Source organism: Lissotriton vulgaris, chromosome 3_1, assembly GCF_964263255.1.
Source record: "Lissotriton vulgaris chromosome 3_1, aLisVul1.2, whole genome shotgun sequence".
NCBI classification, from domain to species: domain Eukaryota; kingdom Metazoa; phylum Chordata; class Amphibia; order Caudata; family Salamandridae; genus Lissotriton; species Lissotriton vulgaris.
In genome coordinates, this window is record NC_141689.1 from 1242766073 (window position 1) to 1242782245 (window position 16173).

General features: G+C 44.8%; 1 protein-coding gene across 1 annotated transcript in view; it reads right to left on the reverse strand.

The window, feature by feature from the left end:
• Positions 1–16173, reverse strand: part of LOC147727726 (alpha-2-macroglobulin-like) — a 1118600-nt gene that overhangs the window by 994897 nt on the left and 107530 nt on the right. Inside the window, exon 2 of the mRNA XM_086961723.1 lies at positions 11598–11781. Within this exon, the coding sequence (XP_086817849.1) occupies positions 11598–11781 (184 nt within the window). The remainder of the gene's footprint in view (positions 1–11597; positions 11782–16173) is intronic.

The following is a 16173-nucleotide window of genomic DNA, read 5'->3' on the forward strand; positions in this document are numbered from 1 at the left end:
CTCCGTAAGCTCTGGCCGTGTGTTTCCTGTCCAGATAATTTAATTCATCGTCAATAAAAAATTGGTGTTCTGTGTGCATTTGGCGCAATTCCTCTAGCAGGGTGATGTCACGAGTGGACTCAAAGGTCATCTCCAACTCCCTTATGCGTGACTCACAGCGTCGTATCTGCCCCCTTATGTCCCGTAGTATGCCTATCGTAGTGCTCATGCATACGCCTCGTATTGTGGCCTTAAATGCCTCCCATAACAGCCCCGGGTCTTCTACCACTGGTTCATTTAATTGAAAGTAATCTTTGATCGCATTCTTTATAGTGTCAGCGTAAACTGTGTCTGTGAGAGCCCGTGAGTTGAACATCCAGTGGAAAGGGGGCGGTGTGTAATTCGGGATCGTCGGTGTAAGCAAAACAGGGTTATGGTAAGAGAGTGTTCTAGGAAGTACGCGCAGATTCTGTGCCCATAGTGTAACGCTATCTGTGCCCAACCAGTAGTCCAACCGTGATCAACTTTGGTGGAACGCCGAAATGTGAGTGGACCCCGGAGTGTCAGGGTGTTTGTGCCTCCAAATGTCCGTTAACGACAGGTCCGTTAGCATGTGAAGCAGTTTCGCTCTGGCCTGTTTGTGTGGTTCTGAGGAGTGTGAGGAACGGTCCACATCATCCACCAGTGTGACATTCCAATCCCCCCACATATGATGTGAGTGTTTGTGAGCGTCTGTAGATGTCCCCACAGTTCCTGAAAGAATTCGGGTGCATCCACATTTGGCCCGTATACGTTAAGAAGCGTTATCCGTTGTCCACGCAGGGTGCCGGACACAATAACATATCTCCCTATGGGATCCAGTATCACCTTGTGCACTGTAAAGTTCACACCCCTCCGGATCAGCGTGATCACACCTCTCGAATACGAGGAATAATTAGCAGTGTATGACGACTCTGCCCAACGCTTGCCTATGTGTTGATGTGCGTTAGGTGCGGTGTGTGTCTCCTGCAGCACTGCCACATCTATCTAACATCTAGTGAGGTAGGCAAACACCTGTCGTATTTTTTTAGGCTGTGTAAAACCCTTGATGTTCCACGTGAGGAAGTTTATATGAGTTTTTCTAGTACCTTTACCGTCCTGGGTCATCGAGAAGGCCAATAAGCCACTCTAGTAACAAATCACAAATAAGGGCATAATTCAGAGGTACTGCAACATGTGCGGTCACGGGTGACCGATGAATCCCCTGCCATACAGTACACAGTAAATTGACATATTCCAGTTGTTTTGGTCTCTCCATATTAACAATAACCCCGCCCCTCCCTCCCCCACCCACTCCAGCAACCCAAGCCTGCCGAAGTCATTTACCCTTCTGAATCAGTCCCATCATTCTAGAGAATCTTAGAACAATTCCCATTACAACAACAACTTTTGTGGGGATTACCCTTGTGGAGGTCCGCTTGGGGCTCAACTCAACACCCAACTGAATGGGTGCGGACGACTCACATGTCTTACGGTTCACACATGCTTGTTATGCCAGCAAGGTCTGTCCTTGTTGATTCAGTAACACGTGAGGACAACAAGGTAGAGTCGCTAGTGACATGTAGTACGCAACAATAATGGGCCCTCTAGAGTCTAGGATCAAGGCAACACAGTGGGCATGAGCGTAATGGCAAATTAGTTCATATGGCCAATCAACGGGTCAGCCCCAAGTTCTGCCATTCTTGATGGTCCCCAATGTTATCAAACAAAGCGTCAGTCTGCAAGGCCAGCAGCCCTTTTAAACAGTCAATGTTAGCGACAAGACGTGACCCTGGACATCGAACCCGGGGCTTCCCGCCGTGGCCACAAGCGTACCAGTCAATGGGAACAGCAATCCACTGATTAAACATACAACATCTTACCACAAGTCCTGAAGGAGCGCTTCTCACCTGACCTTCATTTTCAGTCCGAATCTAGGTGCTGTTCCTTCTTGCGTTCACCTTATTTTGTTCCAGCACCTTTTTTACGAATTCCTGTGCGGCCTTCGGTGTGGACAGCCGCACTGCTTTACCATCCCAGAACACCTGCAACCTGGCAGGGTACAGCATGGAGTAGCTGATGTGGAGATCTCTGAGCTTGGCCTTCAAGGACGCGAATTCCTTCCTCGCTTGTTGCACGGCAACAGTGTGGTCCAGGTAGAATTCGAAAGTGTTCCCCTGGTGGGCGATCGTACCTTTTTTACGGGCGAGCCTTAAGATGGTGTCCCTGTCACAATAATTTAGAATTCTCGCCACTATGGGCCTCGGTGGAGCTTCCGGCGGCGGACGAGGCGCGAGGGATCTGTGAGCTCGCTCCACGATGAAGATCGGAGAGAGCGCTTCCGCGCCGAAGAGATCCTTGCACAACTGTTCTATGTACACCTCCATGCGTCCGGTGTTGGTGGACTCAGGAAGGCCCGTGATGCGCACATTATTGCCCCTGGAACGCGCCTCCAACTCCTCCTCCTTTTCCTTTATCACCTCCAGGACGCGTTCCATGCCTGCGCATTTAGCGGACGTTGCGCGTGATTCGTCCTCCACCGTCGATATCCTATTTTCGGCCGTGTCCAACCTCTCGCCATGCTTCTCTAGTTTAGCAGACATACCATCCATCCTGCATGCAAAGTTGTCTAGTTTGCCGTTAATGTCCTGCAGGTTCGCCTGTATGGCAAGCAGTATTTTCTCCATGTTGGTACTAGATGCTAGGTCGGCTGGCACATCACCATCGGCCATCGGCTCCGTGGGTTTAGGCACTTTCTTGCTTTCAAAGGAAATCTTTTGCTGCTGCTTATCAGGCTTTCCCATCTTCACTAGGAGCGAGGGCCTCAGTTGTGCAGCCTGGAGTGATGACCTGGTGACTGTTTGATGTCGCCGTTTTGGCTTCGAGGCGGCGTGTGACTGAGCGTTGCACGGTTAATCAGGATCTTCGGTGCATCCGGTCTTAGTGTCCCATCTCGGCGTGATGTTAGCGGCCGGTGGGTGTGGAAGGTGTTACAGTATGTCCAGTCCCCATGGAGTTTGCTTAGCGGCCGTGCACCCACAGGCCTGACAAGGAAGCGATTGTGTGCTTAGTGCGGGTCACAAAGCCGGTCCCGAGGAGCGCGGGTGGGGATCGTACACCACAGCGCCGCAGGAGCCGCCGCAGGGCCGCACCCTCAAGGTAGCTTCCCGCCGATCGCCTCAATCCGCAGCCCACGCCGGCGTGGAGCACCGATTGGGATGCACTTTCCACGCCCAATGTTAGCCTTGGCACCTAACGAAACACTGCCGCCTGGGTTATTCAGCACTGCCTGTGCCCCGATTGTCAGGGTCATGTTTTCACCCAAGGGCCGACGGATAGTCCCTTCCTAGACCCTCAGAGCAGGATCACTGTGTGGGGAGTGCAGTGCGCGCTTGTCATTCACTGGCCCCGCAATCCCCGCCATTATACCTCCGTGCTGCCGCGAAGTTAGTTGTTCAAAGTTGTCCCGGGTGCATGAAGGAGCCGCATTCCGCTCATCCCGTTCGTGCACCAAATTATAGTATCCTGTAGCCTGCGCCAGCCCATACATCAAGAGCCTGCATCTGCAGCATTGTAGGAGCCTTTGAATCCCCAGCTCGTTACCGCTCTAGCGTTGATCGCTCCGCAACCCCTGCATCAGATGCTTCCGGCGATGCGCTACACGAGCTCCCCTATGGCCCCGAGGAGCATCAGCCGCTACCCCGCTCATGTGTGATTCTGCCGCTGGGCACCGCAGGTTCCATCAGCTTTAGGCCCGCAAATGTCTGGGCGCCGCCATCTTGTCTGTGGCACGGCTCGGTCCTTCAGTTATCCGAGCGATGCGGAGCGACTTCACTACCGGTAGCAATTAAGTCCGTGCCATTCTGGGCACACATATTTCAACCCGCGCTACTTGGCCCCACTCCATCGCCGGGTTCCGGCGTATTCACAAGTGCTGCGGTCTCCCGTCCGGAATGTGCTTGTGTCGGCCACCATCTTAACTGCCGCTGCCGTCCGGTGAGCCTTGTATTTTTCACTTTAATCCGCAGTCAGCTTATATTTCCAGCACGTTTTGCCCTTTCATGCTGTGCACGCGATGTTCACACTCCCGTTTTTGGTGTTTGTGGGCGGTATTACGGGCTTTCAGGCAGGGAAATCTCACATTGTTGTGGTCATCCGGCGGAGCTGTGATATCACTCAACCATCCCTCTGTGCGCCCCCTAGCGCCTCCTGCTGCCTCGCTATTTTGCCTGCCCTACACTGACTCTGTTACCTGGTACTTTGGCTGTGCGACACCGCGTGTTCGCTCTTCGTCTTGTCTCCTGCTGGTCACTTCGCGGCTGCTACGCTTCTGGGCCACAGTCACGTTCCTTTCCTCTCCTTTTAAGATGGGGAAAAAAGACGCTAAGCAGAGGTTGTTGCAATTTGATAAGGCGGATGGCCCCGCTTTGAATGTCCCTCCTGATTTGGCTGGTGGGACTGCGGGCCCAGATGACACCGGAGACCCCGCCTCCCTTGCGACTGCCACGCTAGCCGAGATGAGAACTGGCTTTAAGGCATTGGATGGGCGATTCGACGACCTGGATAAGAAATTGGCTGACATGGGAACCAAGATTCAGGCACACTACCGACTGGATGTTGTAGAGGCGAGGGTCTCGGACATCGCGGACGGTGCATTAGCCTCCTTGAAATGGCTGGACAGGGCCGAAAAGATCCTTAAGGAAGTATCTATCAAGAATTAGATTTATAGGCTCGCAGCCGCTGTAATAATATCCGCATCATTGGCGTTCCGGACACAACCCCCACTGGCCGAATGGACGCCTTTGTAGAACTGTTGCTTTTGGAACTGTTTGGCAGGGAGACCTTCACGCAGAGCTTTGTGGTTGAGAGCGCTCATAGGTCGCTGGGACCTCGACCCCGTCCGGGCCTTCCCCCGCTGCCCATCATTGCCAGGCTCATGAACTTCAGGGACAGAGATGCTGCTCTTCGCTCTGCCCGTGACATGGGTGACGTCCAATGGCAGGGCAGCAAGTTAGCTTTTTTTCCTGACTTTACCATCATGGTTCAGGAGGCGAGGCGCAAGTACAATAGAGTTAAGGCTGCCTTGAGGAACTTGGGGCTCGAGTTTTGGCATGCTGTACCCTGTGCGATTAAAGGTAGATGTGGATGGCAGGCCTCGCATATTTGACTCTCCAACAGAGGCACAGGAGTTCTGTCAGAACTATAGGAAGAACCGTTCTGGGTCCCCTGTTGTACCTCATCCTTCCTCTCCACCGCAGGGGGGATCAAAGGACAGTGTAGAACTTTTCTTCCAACCCGGGTCTGGTTGACAGATTTTTTTTGCATAAATTGTTCTGTTCTGCTATGTTTGATTCATGCACATATTTTTCTTCTACATGATTGCATCATACTTTTTATTGCCCGTCCGGCGTTGCATTGTCACGCCCTATGGTGTATACCACAATTTCTTTCTGTATTATGTCCTTTTTGCTATGTGTGTCTTTGGCTCATGCGATATTGTTCCCTGTTTTATTTCACAAGCACTTGGTTAGCGATTATGGGGTAGGCGTCTTTGGGGTTGTTAGGAGGCTGGGTGGTGGGTGGGGGGTTGTTCGTTTAATTTAAATGGTTTTTGCTGTATTATTGATCATGGTGCTTGGTTGAGGCGTGTAATAGACATGCATTGCGGTGAGATTTTAGTGCCATTGATTCAATGGTTACACTAGGACGTCGACCGTCCGTCCGGGCTTTCATTGATGTCATGGAATGTCAGAGGATTGAATAATACTAGGAAGCGTAGACAAGGTCTTCAACTATATTGCCAGACACCACATAGACATAGTGTTTCTGCAGGAGACACACCTGTCTCACTCTGATCATGCCTCTATGGCGGCGAGTTGGGGTTCCCATAGATATTTTTCCAATTATAGCTGTTATGCCAGGGGGGTAGACAAACGATTCCCTTTCTCACGGCCTAAAACCTTGAGCGATGCTGATGGTCGTATCCTGATTGTCACTAGTTCACTGTTGGGCCACAAGATTTCATTGGTCGGGGTTTATGGCCCCAATGTCGACTCCCCATCCTTCTTCCACAAGCTGCAGGTTTGGCTCCTGTCATTGGACCCTGGGCTCTTGGTACTTGGTGGAGATTTCAATTTATTATTGGATCCATCCAGAGATAGTACTTCAACTTCCCCTGACACCAAACCCCGTGCCAGCCAAGCCCTCAAAGACATATGTTCTCACTTTTCTTTAATAGATGTCAAACACAGACTCAATACACGTCTCCTGGATTTCACGCATTACTCTGTGTTTCATAACACGTGGACCAGGATAGATTATTGGTTGGTATCTCTGGGGGTGGCTGGCTGTCTGGATGGTATACACACTATTCCCCGCACACTCTCAGATCATTCTCCTGTCGTGCTTCGATTAAATGTCCCCAGACCTGGAGGCTACGAACGGCAGTGGCGGTTCCCTGGAAGTGCTTTACTGGATCAGGTTTTCAATGAGGAGGTTAGACAGGCAATAGAGGAGTATTTCGAACTTAACACCGGATCGGTCAACACCTGGGCGGTCCTCTGGGAGGGATTTAAGGCTTACATTAGAGGATTCTGTATTGCCAAACATGCCGGGGTACTGCGGGATCTCCGTTCTTCGCTTAATCACATTGAGAGAGACATTGCTGCCTTGGACCGAGAGCTACTGGTCTCGGCTTCCAGTACGGGAGAGGTAAAACGCCTGGCCCTGCTGCTGGAATTTAGAGAAACGGCTGAGCGGGAGTTACTATTCCTTAATAAACAACATGCCGCACGCAGATATGGTGAGGGTGAGAGACCTGGTAAATTACTGGTGCATACACTACGCCCTCCGCGTGATTCTGCTTACATCACCGAAATTGCCGGTCCACATGGCGATATACTGCACTCTACCCCTGAAATTTGTGATCACTTCCTCTCATATTACAGAACATTATACTCTTCTAGACGTACCAGGGATCTGCGTGAACAGGGGGACTATCTGGCCGAAATCACGCTGGTCTACTTAGATCGATATATGCAGGATTTCTTATCCATTCCCATTTCACAAGACAGCATAGTTGAGGCTATCGATACACTGCGGGGCTCTTCTGCACCTGGGCTCGATGGCTTCTCCGCCAATTTCTATAAGGCATATAAAGACATCTTAGTGCCACGATTGGTGGAGGTTTATGCGGAGTCGCTTGAGGTTGGCACCCTTCCTCGACATTCAGAGAGGCGGTCATCATTTTACATCCCAAACCTGGGAGAGACCCTAAATTATGTAGTTCATATAGGTCGTTATCGTTATTAAACCTCGATTACAAAATATTGGCTAAGGTAATTGCAATTCGACTTTCTCTACTAATGGAATCCATCATTTTGCCAACTCAGTCTGGCTTTGTTCCTCATAGGTCCACTTCCCTGAATCTTCAGACCTTATTCACTGTATTACATAGGATCGACCCTGCCACACCTGCTGCCGTCGTTCTGTTGGATGCTAAAAAAGCATTAGACTCACTCAAATGGCCATTTTTTTTGTCAGTCATGCGGCGTATTGGTATGCCTGAATGTTTTGTCTCTACGGTGGCACTTCTATATACTGGACCCACCGTTAGACTATGTCTCAATGGTAGCATTACTGACCCTTTTACTCTATCCCGTGGTACGAGACAGGGCTGCCCCCTGTCTCCACTACTTTTCATTTTGGCCATGGACCCTTTAGTGCGCCATTTTCAGGAAAAACACTTGCACCGTGGCCCTCAGTTCCGAACGGGCCCCCTTCTAGTTTCGCTTTATGCGGATGATACTATTCTATATGTTAGGATGCCCCAGCTGAATTTGGAACCCTTGATATTGGAAATTGTTCGGTTCAGTAAATTTTCAGGGCTTAGCATCTACTGGCACAAGTCGGTCATTTTCCCACTTACGACTAGCGCGACTGCTTGGACCTGTGTGTTCCCACTTGAATGGTGCAGTGATGCAGTAAAATATCTTGGGGTTTATGTCCATCTAGACACCACCACTATGATTAGACTTAATTACAGCAGGGCTGTTAGCTCCCTTGAATCACAAATCACAAAGTGGTTGCGACTGCTGTTATCAATGGCTGGTAGAGTTGCCATAATTAAAATGGTTGTCCTCCCCTGGTTTTTATACCTTTTCAATAATATCCCCATTCCTCTTACTAAGACCTTTTTTGCACAGTTGCATACACTATTATTGTGTCTTGTCTGGGGCGACAGGTCACCTTGGGTTCGCTAGCAAACCTTGACTCTGCCGTACCAACGGGGGGCTTTGGGGTGCCTGATTTCTATTTGTATTACCTCATTGCACAATGCTGTTATGCGTATGTCTGGTTTCATCCGGACGCACGCGTCCCATATTTAAAACCAGAAGCACATCTGGTATTCCCACGCCTCCTTTCTAATATCCTTCCCAAGGGGTTCCCCCGGGACCCCCAAGACATTCAAACTGTCTCCACCACGTGCTGGGCATGGGACAGGTTATGCAGACAGCTTGGACTTGACAAACTTTATTCTCCTGAACTACCCCTGCCTAATCCTTCTCTGCTTCCAATTACTGGTGAAGTTTTGGTCAAGCGCACATTGGATAATTTCACATTCGCACAGTAGGCGACCTATTTCCTGATGGTCACATTTTCTCTGTGTCGGAGGAGGCTCGTTTCTGGACACTTTTTTCATGACACGCACATACTCCATGCTGCGGGCCACTTTCCCTTCCTTTCCCACGGCCCCCCTACCAACCCCGCCATTGACACTGTTGATACAGAACCCTACTGGCGCACATTTGGTCTCGAAATTGTATAAACAACGTGCGGCGTCCAGACCTATATCCTACGCCAAGGTGCATGCGGCCTGGGGGGTGGATTTGGGTATTCCCATCACAGACGATCAATGGGAACAGTGCTGCAGGGCTACCAAGGAGGTTTCACTGAATAGCAGGCACAAATTACTTCATTTTAAATTTCTTCGCTGAATGTATCACACTCCTGCACGTTCACATAGAATTGACCACAACAGGCCCTATGATTGTCCGAAATGTTTAGCTCCATTTGCTGATTTTGCACACCTCTCCTGGACATGCCCCAAGATACACCAGTACTTGTCTCTTGTTCATTCCACACTGGGAGACATGCTGTCCATGCAACTCACACCCACCCCTGAAATCTAGCTGTTGGGCTATGTGGCCAACTTCCCTAGGAAGACAAGGAAACTGGCGGCTCTGAGCTTCCTGTTGGCCCAACGGGAGGTCGCCCTCTTATGGGGTAACAAAAAAGCCCCTTCCCTGCAGGTATGGCTTCGTAGTTTCACATTTTGCAATGTGAATTGCGAAGAATACTCCACCCTGATTCCTAGCTCGTCACGTCCTGTAGATATTTGAGGGCCATATAGGGACTATTTTGCCAAGACTCAGTCCGACCGGGACTCACAGCCGTCGAGAGGCATTGTTCCTGAGGGAATTGGCTAAGCGGAAGTTCTGTGAAAGATATTGGATTAATGATATACTGCTTTTGCTTACTGTTGGCTGCGATGTGTTCCTTTTTGTAATGCTTTGTTAATGGTACGATTCCTGTGCCTTTATATTGCGACTCGACCTATTGCCTCCATTGGATGCGTATCCTCGACATTTTACCATACTGCACCATGTATTGTAATTATTTAATGTGATCATTTTATCTTCTAATTTCTATACATGTGATTTATTGCCGCTGATGTTGTACTTTGCACTGCAATGACTGACCATGTTCCTTTTGCAAAACCTGGAAAAATAAAGTAAAAAAAAAACATGGGGTACGCCAGCAGGATTCCACCATTCAAGGTGCCTGGTGATTTTGTAATTCTTTAATGGGTCACTTTCTGTATTCATTTGTGTAGAAATTATTTCAACAACTGCAGTGATGATGCAGAGGCCTGTGCAACCCTTTCTAGCTGCAACACAAAAGCAGAATGGTCCAAGGTAACTAATGTCAGAAACAAGTCAAATAGAATCAGTATGGCAAAGGAAACCAGAATTAACTGTGAAAAGAAGATTATCCCAATGAGCAGGACCATTTGAGTCCATGCAAAAGCAGGAATCCTAAATGTAATTGATGGAGATGAAGAGAAGTTTTTACTGATTTCAGTGCTACAGTGTTTTTTTCAAGATTGTTGGCTTATATAGGTAAAATAGAGTAGACCAGCACTTGGCACTCACTCATTTGCAAGAGGTTCAGAAATGATCATCCTTCACCGAGGTTGCACCATATTGACAAAACAGCCTCTAGAAGAGAAAGACTAAAGATATCTAATTTGGAGGGGATTTTTTTAAAGATGCTATCTTAAAAGGAGCAATTGAAGGTTTTAGTTTAGCTAATGGTAGGTTTAGGAAATATGCATTAATGACAGAGAATTGAAACATAAGCGCAGGGATGGGAGACAATGAAGTCACTACATCTGATAAAGAAAGAACATTTATGTAAGTTTGACAATTATCAATTGTTGCATTACATTACCTTATTTACAAATTCGTTGCACTAAAACACTCAAGCGAAGGATAAGCATAACTCTTGTTACTGTAGTTCTATGTGGACACTGCTAGATTTCTAGGTTCATTTTCTGCCATACGATTTTGTTGAACAAGGGACATTTTTAGTTTAAAAATAGCCAACTGTGCTATTTTAAAGGTGCCTTTTCAAAATAATTGTTTTCCTTTTGTATTCTACCAGGCTTACCGGCTTTTTTTAAATGTTTTTCATCTTTGGAAAAATACAGCTTTTCAGACATGCCCACTACTTACCAAAAACTCTAAAGTATTTGAGTGATAACATTTATATTTTGTCTTTTTTGTCTTCTGATACAGATTTGGAGCCTTGCCCACCCTTAAGACACTCCTCTTTAAGTCTCCAAGAAAAAGGCACAGTCTGTAGAAAGGGAATTAAAGGAGAAGTGGTTTACTAAAAATTTCTTTAGTGGAAGGGTTGGGTCAGGAAGCTTGTAATACAACAGGAGGGTCACACATTTTAGTTTTTGGCCCTGAGAATGCACAGATGGACTATTCACAGCACTAATACCCATTTCTACAATGGGTGTAGCAGGTCTTTAGCTTGAATTCAAATTTGGCTTAATAGCAAAGTTCACCACTTTCTTGCCATGCAGCTAGATATGAGGATGGTAATTCTGGGTGAGATGGCATCATCTAAGGCAAATTCAGCCAAATCGTTTTACCAGGACACAATGATAGACATAATTTCTAATTAATTGTCCACTGTAAGGTTTCTGGCTAGGAAGCCTTTATTAACCATCAATCCTTGTACAATAAGACTAAACTTATTATGGTGGATTTACTCAGTCCAAGTTATCTGATAGTCCTGTTTGCATCAAGATATCTTTCAAAGAAAGATTAATGCACTATTCTGTATATCTTTCGCTCATCTGACCAACATGATAGATCTCTATATATTTCATTTTCAAAATCCCTTTGCTGTTTTTAGGTTGCATGTCTAAAACTGCTGCCTCTACTTCGGGCATAGGAAGTTTTCTTCTGTTAGTCATAAATTTCATAGCCAACATTCATGAGGTATGCTTCCAAGGTCATACTCACTTGAAACGATTCACAATGAAATGCATTGGCGTCCTTGATGACCTTCTGTAGGACAGTGACATTATTTTCCTGGGACTTTAAAACCACGATAACGGAGATGGTTTCGTTGAGGTTCAGGAACACAACACAAACCTGCTCCGAAGATCCACCATGGAGCAAAGTGGGCACCAACAGCATGAACTTCCTGAGCCAAGAGAGGAGAGACATAATAAATTAGACAGCAGTTATGCGTAAATAAGATCAGTTAGCAGAGAAAAGGAATAGAAGGCACAGACTAAAAAGTAGGAGGTATCAGAAAGACAAAAGCTGCGAGAGAAACAAACAAAAATCAACATTCAGGAGAATGCACAAAAATATTGAAAACATTAGCCGGTAGCAGACATGCCAAAGGAGCTCTGTTATTAGACAATAGGAACTCTTTCAAACAGACAAAAACGCAGTTTTAAAATAATCATAGAAGAAAATGCACAGATCAGAGAGAATATAAACATGAGAGCAAGTCTGGACTGGGAGCCAACAGTAGGATCATCAAAACACAATGCACCAACCAAGCATATATATATATATATATATATATATATATATATATATATAAATATATATATATATATATATATATATATTTTTTTTTAGAAACAAAATCCTCAATGAAGAAGACGCCGCGCACCACTTTCAAGATGGTTTTTAGGGCTTTATTTTCTGTAGATTTTCTCCCACCCTACGCGTTTCGGACTTTCCCAGTCCCTGGTCACGGTATACAAACAATAGTCCCTTGTTTGTTTTGCAAATGTATACACAAACACCCAATTGGCCTGTTATGATGCATTGTGGGTGTTGTAGGCAGTTGCAGTTTTTATCATTATCAACAGTTATCAAATGCTTTGGGTCTGCCAGGATTTTATCTGCGATTTATATCGGGCTAGTAAAGGTAACATTCCTACCTATACTGATCTATTGTTTCATACATTTATGAAACAGGATAGATTTTCATGATGGACAATAAGCTATTGCATGATAAATTGTCCCATGTTCAGGTTGATTAAAGGCAAAGTGCCATATTCAAAATATTACCCGGCTATCAGATTTTCCTTTCAGACTCTTAGCATTTTGACAAATAAAGTTTCTCAAGATTCTGCTTTTCTACCACCTTCAATTAAACTGTACATGAGGAATACATGTGTAATTAAGTCTATGATTTTATAGATATTGTCCCGAATGTTTTATAAATGTCTTGTATCAATAAGTTCCTAGATTTAAAGATGCACATACATCTCATCATCCCCATTTAACCCCATTGGGGTCTTTGTTTTAAATCTTATTATCAATTTAGATTCAAGACGGCGTAGCCTTGTGATTCGTTCTCCACCTCTCTCGTCCTCGTTGATCATAGCTATGCCAGAGTAGGTTACATCCTTCCATGTTTTTTTTTTCTGTCTTCTTCTGTTTTCTGCTTTCCACTTTGTTTTTATTACTGTGTTGTGTTATCCTGCTGTAGGTCTCATCATTAAAAGCGCTGGGACACTCTTTTTGAGTAGCCGTGCGCTATATAAAAATAAATATAACATAACATAACTTTTTCCAGGGTGTATTTTCAGATGCTTGGCTATTGCATAGCTATAGTCATTGTTTGTTATTGCGTGAATGTGTTCCAAAATTCTCTTTTTCAATGCGCATGTTGTTGATCCAATATATTTTTTACCACAAAAGCACTGTAGTTGGTATACCACGAATTTGAGAATCACACGTGATTTTGTTTGATTTCAAATTTTCGACCTTTAGGGTCTATCAGATTTTTTCCAATTTTGCACGCCTTGCATGTTAGGCATTTGGAAAATCCCAACTGTTTTCTTTCTAGCCATGACAGAGGCTTAATTATCGTAATCGTATTGATGTATATTATGATCTGGTGATTGCAGAATTAGAAACAATGGCGAATGTGAAAAACAAAAGAGAAAATGGAAGTAAAAAAGAACGTTTAGCCTTAAAGGCATTGCAACTAAACCCCCTTATTGAAATCAAATCAGCGGATAAGGGGGAAATATTGTCATTCTAAACAAAACAGACTATGTGAAGGAAGCGGATAGGCAGTTAAGTGATCTAACCAACTACAAACTACTGCCAAAGAATCCTGGATCTGAAATGATGCTGACACTGCATAAGAAAATCAATGGTTGGTATGACAAAGGCTTACTAAACAAAGAAGAAAAAGAATTTCTAACAGTGCTACATCCTACGACACCCACAATGTACTTCTTACCGAAGATCCACAAAACATTGAAAAACCCGCCGGCTAGACCAATTATTTCAAGTTGTGGATCCTTATGTGAAAATATAGCCTCTTATGTTGACTACTTCTTGGCACCAATTGTCCCCTCCTTAAGTTCATTCATAAAAGACACTGGGGATTTTCTCCGCAACATTATGAACACCCACTGGCACAAGGAATATTGGTTGGCAACTATAGATGTCGTATCCCTGTATACGTCAATCCAGCACAACATTGGACTACAGGCAATAACATACTTTTTACAGCAGCGTCCAATTTCAGAAATAAGACATACAAACATGTTAATTGAAATGATAACATTCTGCCTTACCAATAACATTTTCCTCTTTAACAAAAATCTCTACACCCAAGTGTGTGGATGTGCAATGGGAGTGTCGTTTTCCCCAAGCTATGCTAATCTCACCATGGGATGGTGGGAGAAAACCATAGCTTGGGGAGAAAAATATGAAGAGTATACCACGGATGTGTACTTTGGCTGAGATTTATTGACGATCTCTTCGTCCTTTGGAAAGGTCCAAAGCAAAAACTAGTCGAATACATTGAAGCCTTAAACAAGAATGCAATAGGCCTAAAGTTCACGTACAACATTCAGAAGCAAGAAATTGATTTCTTGGACACCAAGGTCTATGTAAAAAACAATAAACTGGAAACGACAGTCTTTAGAAAAAAGACCTCCACCAACAGTGTTCTTTTTGGTACCAGCTTTCACCCCCTGTCATTAAAACGAAGCATCCCTTATGGAGAATTTCTCCGAATGAGACGTAACTGCTCGGAGGAGCTTGAAATTGAGTCAAAATTTGCACAAACTAGAAAACGTTTCAGTGATCGTGGATACAAACACACTGATATCAGACAAGGTGAACAAAGAGCAAGAAACAAAACAAGAACAGAGACTTTGATACCACTGCTCAGAGAAAGCCCAATGAATGATGAGAAACCACGAATGATCTTGACGTATTCAAAAGAAAGCTTCAAAATAAGACAGATCCTAACTAAATATTGGAATGTGCTTAAAAAGGATACTGACATTGGAATGACAATAGGAGAGAGACCCCTAATAACTTTCAGAAAACCACCTTCCATAAAAGACACAGTAGTGAATAGCCATTTTCGAATAATTAAGCCTCTGTCATGGCTAGAAAGAAAACAGTTGGGGTTTTCCAAATGCCTAACATGCAAGGCGTGCAAAATTGGAAAAAATCTGAAAAATCTGATAGACCCTAAAGGTCGAAAATTTGAAATCAGAAACAAAATCACGTGTGATTCTCAATTCGTGGTATACCAATTACAGTGCTTTTGTGGTAAAAAATATATTGGATCAACAACATGCGCATTGAAAAAGCGAATTTTGGAACACATTCGCGCAATAACAAACAATGACTATAGCTATGCAATAGCCAAGCATCTGAAAATACACCCTGGAAAAACATGGAAGGATGTAACCTACTCCGGCATAGCTATGATCAACGAGGACGAGAGAGGTGGAGATCGAATCACAAGGCTACGCCGTCTTGAATCTAAATTGATAATAAGATTTAAAACAAAGACCCCAATGGGGTTAAATGGGGATGATGAGATGTATGTGCATCTTTAAATCTAAGAACTTATTGATACAAGACATTTATAAAGCATTCGGGACAATATCTATAAAATCATAGACTTAAATACAAATGTGTTCCTCAGGTACAGTTTAATTGAATGTGGTAGAAAATCAGAATCTTGAGAAACTTTATTTGTCAAAATGCTAAGAGTCTGAAAGGAAAATCTGATAGCCGGGTAATATTTTGAATATGGCACTTAGCCTTTAATCAACCTGAACATGGGACAATTTATCATGCAATAGCTTATTGTCCATCATGAAAATCTATCCTCTTTCATAAATGTATGAAACAATAGATCAGTATTGGTAGGAATGTTACCTTTACTAGCCCGATATAAATCGCAGATAAAATCCTGGCAGACCCAAAGCATTTGATAACTGTTGATAATGATAAAAACTGCAACTGCCTACAACACCCTCAATGCATCATAACAGGCCAATTGGGCGTTTGTGTATTAATTTGCAAAACAAACAAGGGACTATTGTTTGTATACCGTGACCAGGGACTGGGAAAGTCCGAAACGCATAGGGTGGGAGAAAACCTACAGAAAATAAAGCACTAAAAACCATCTTGAAAGTGGTGCGCGGCGTCTTCTTCATTGAGGATTTTGTTTCTAAAAATACAGCGACTGTGTCCCATTTCTCGCCGCCAGCGCCAGCTATTGATTGCTCCCCCGCTTGGAACATTT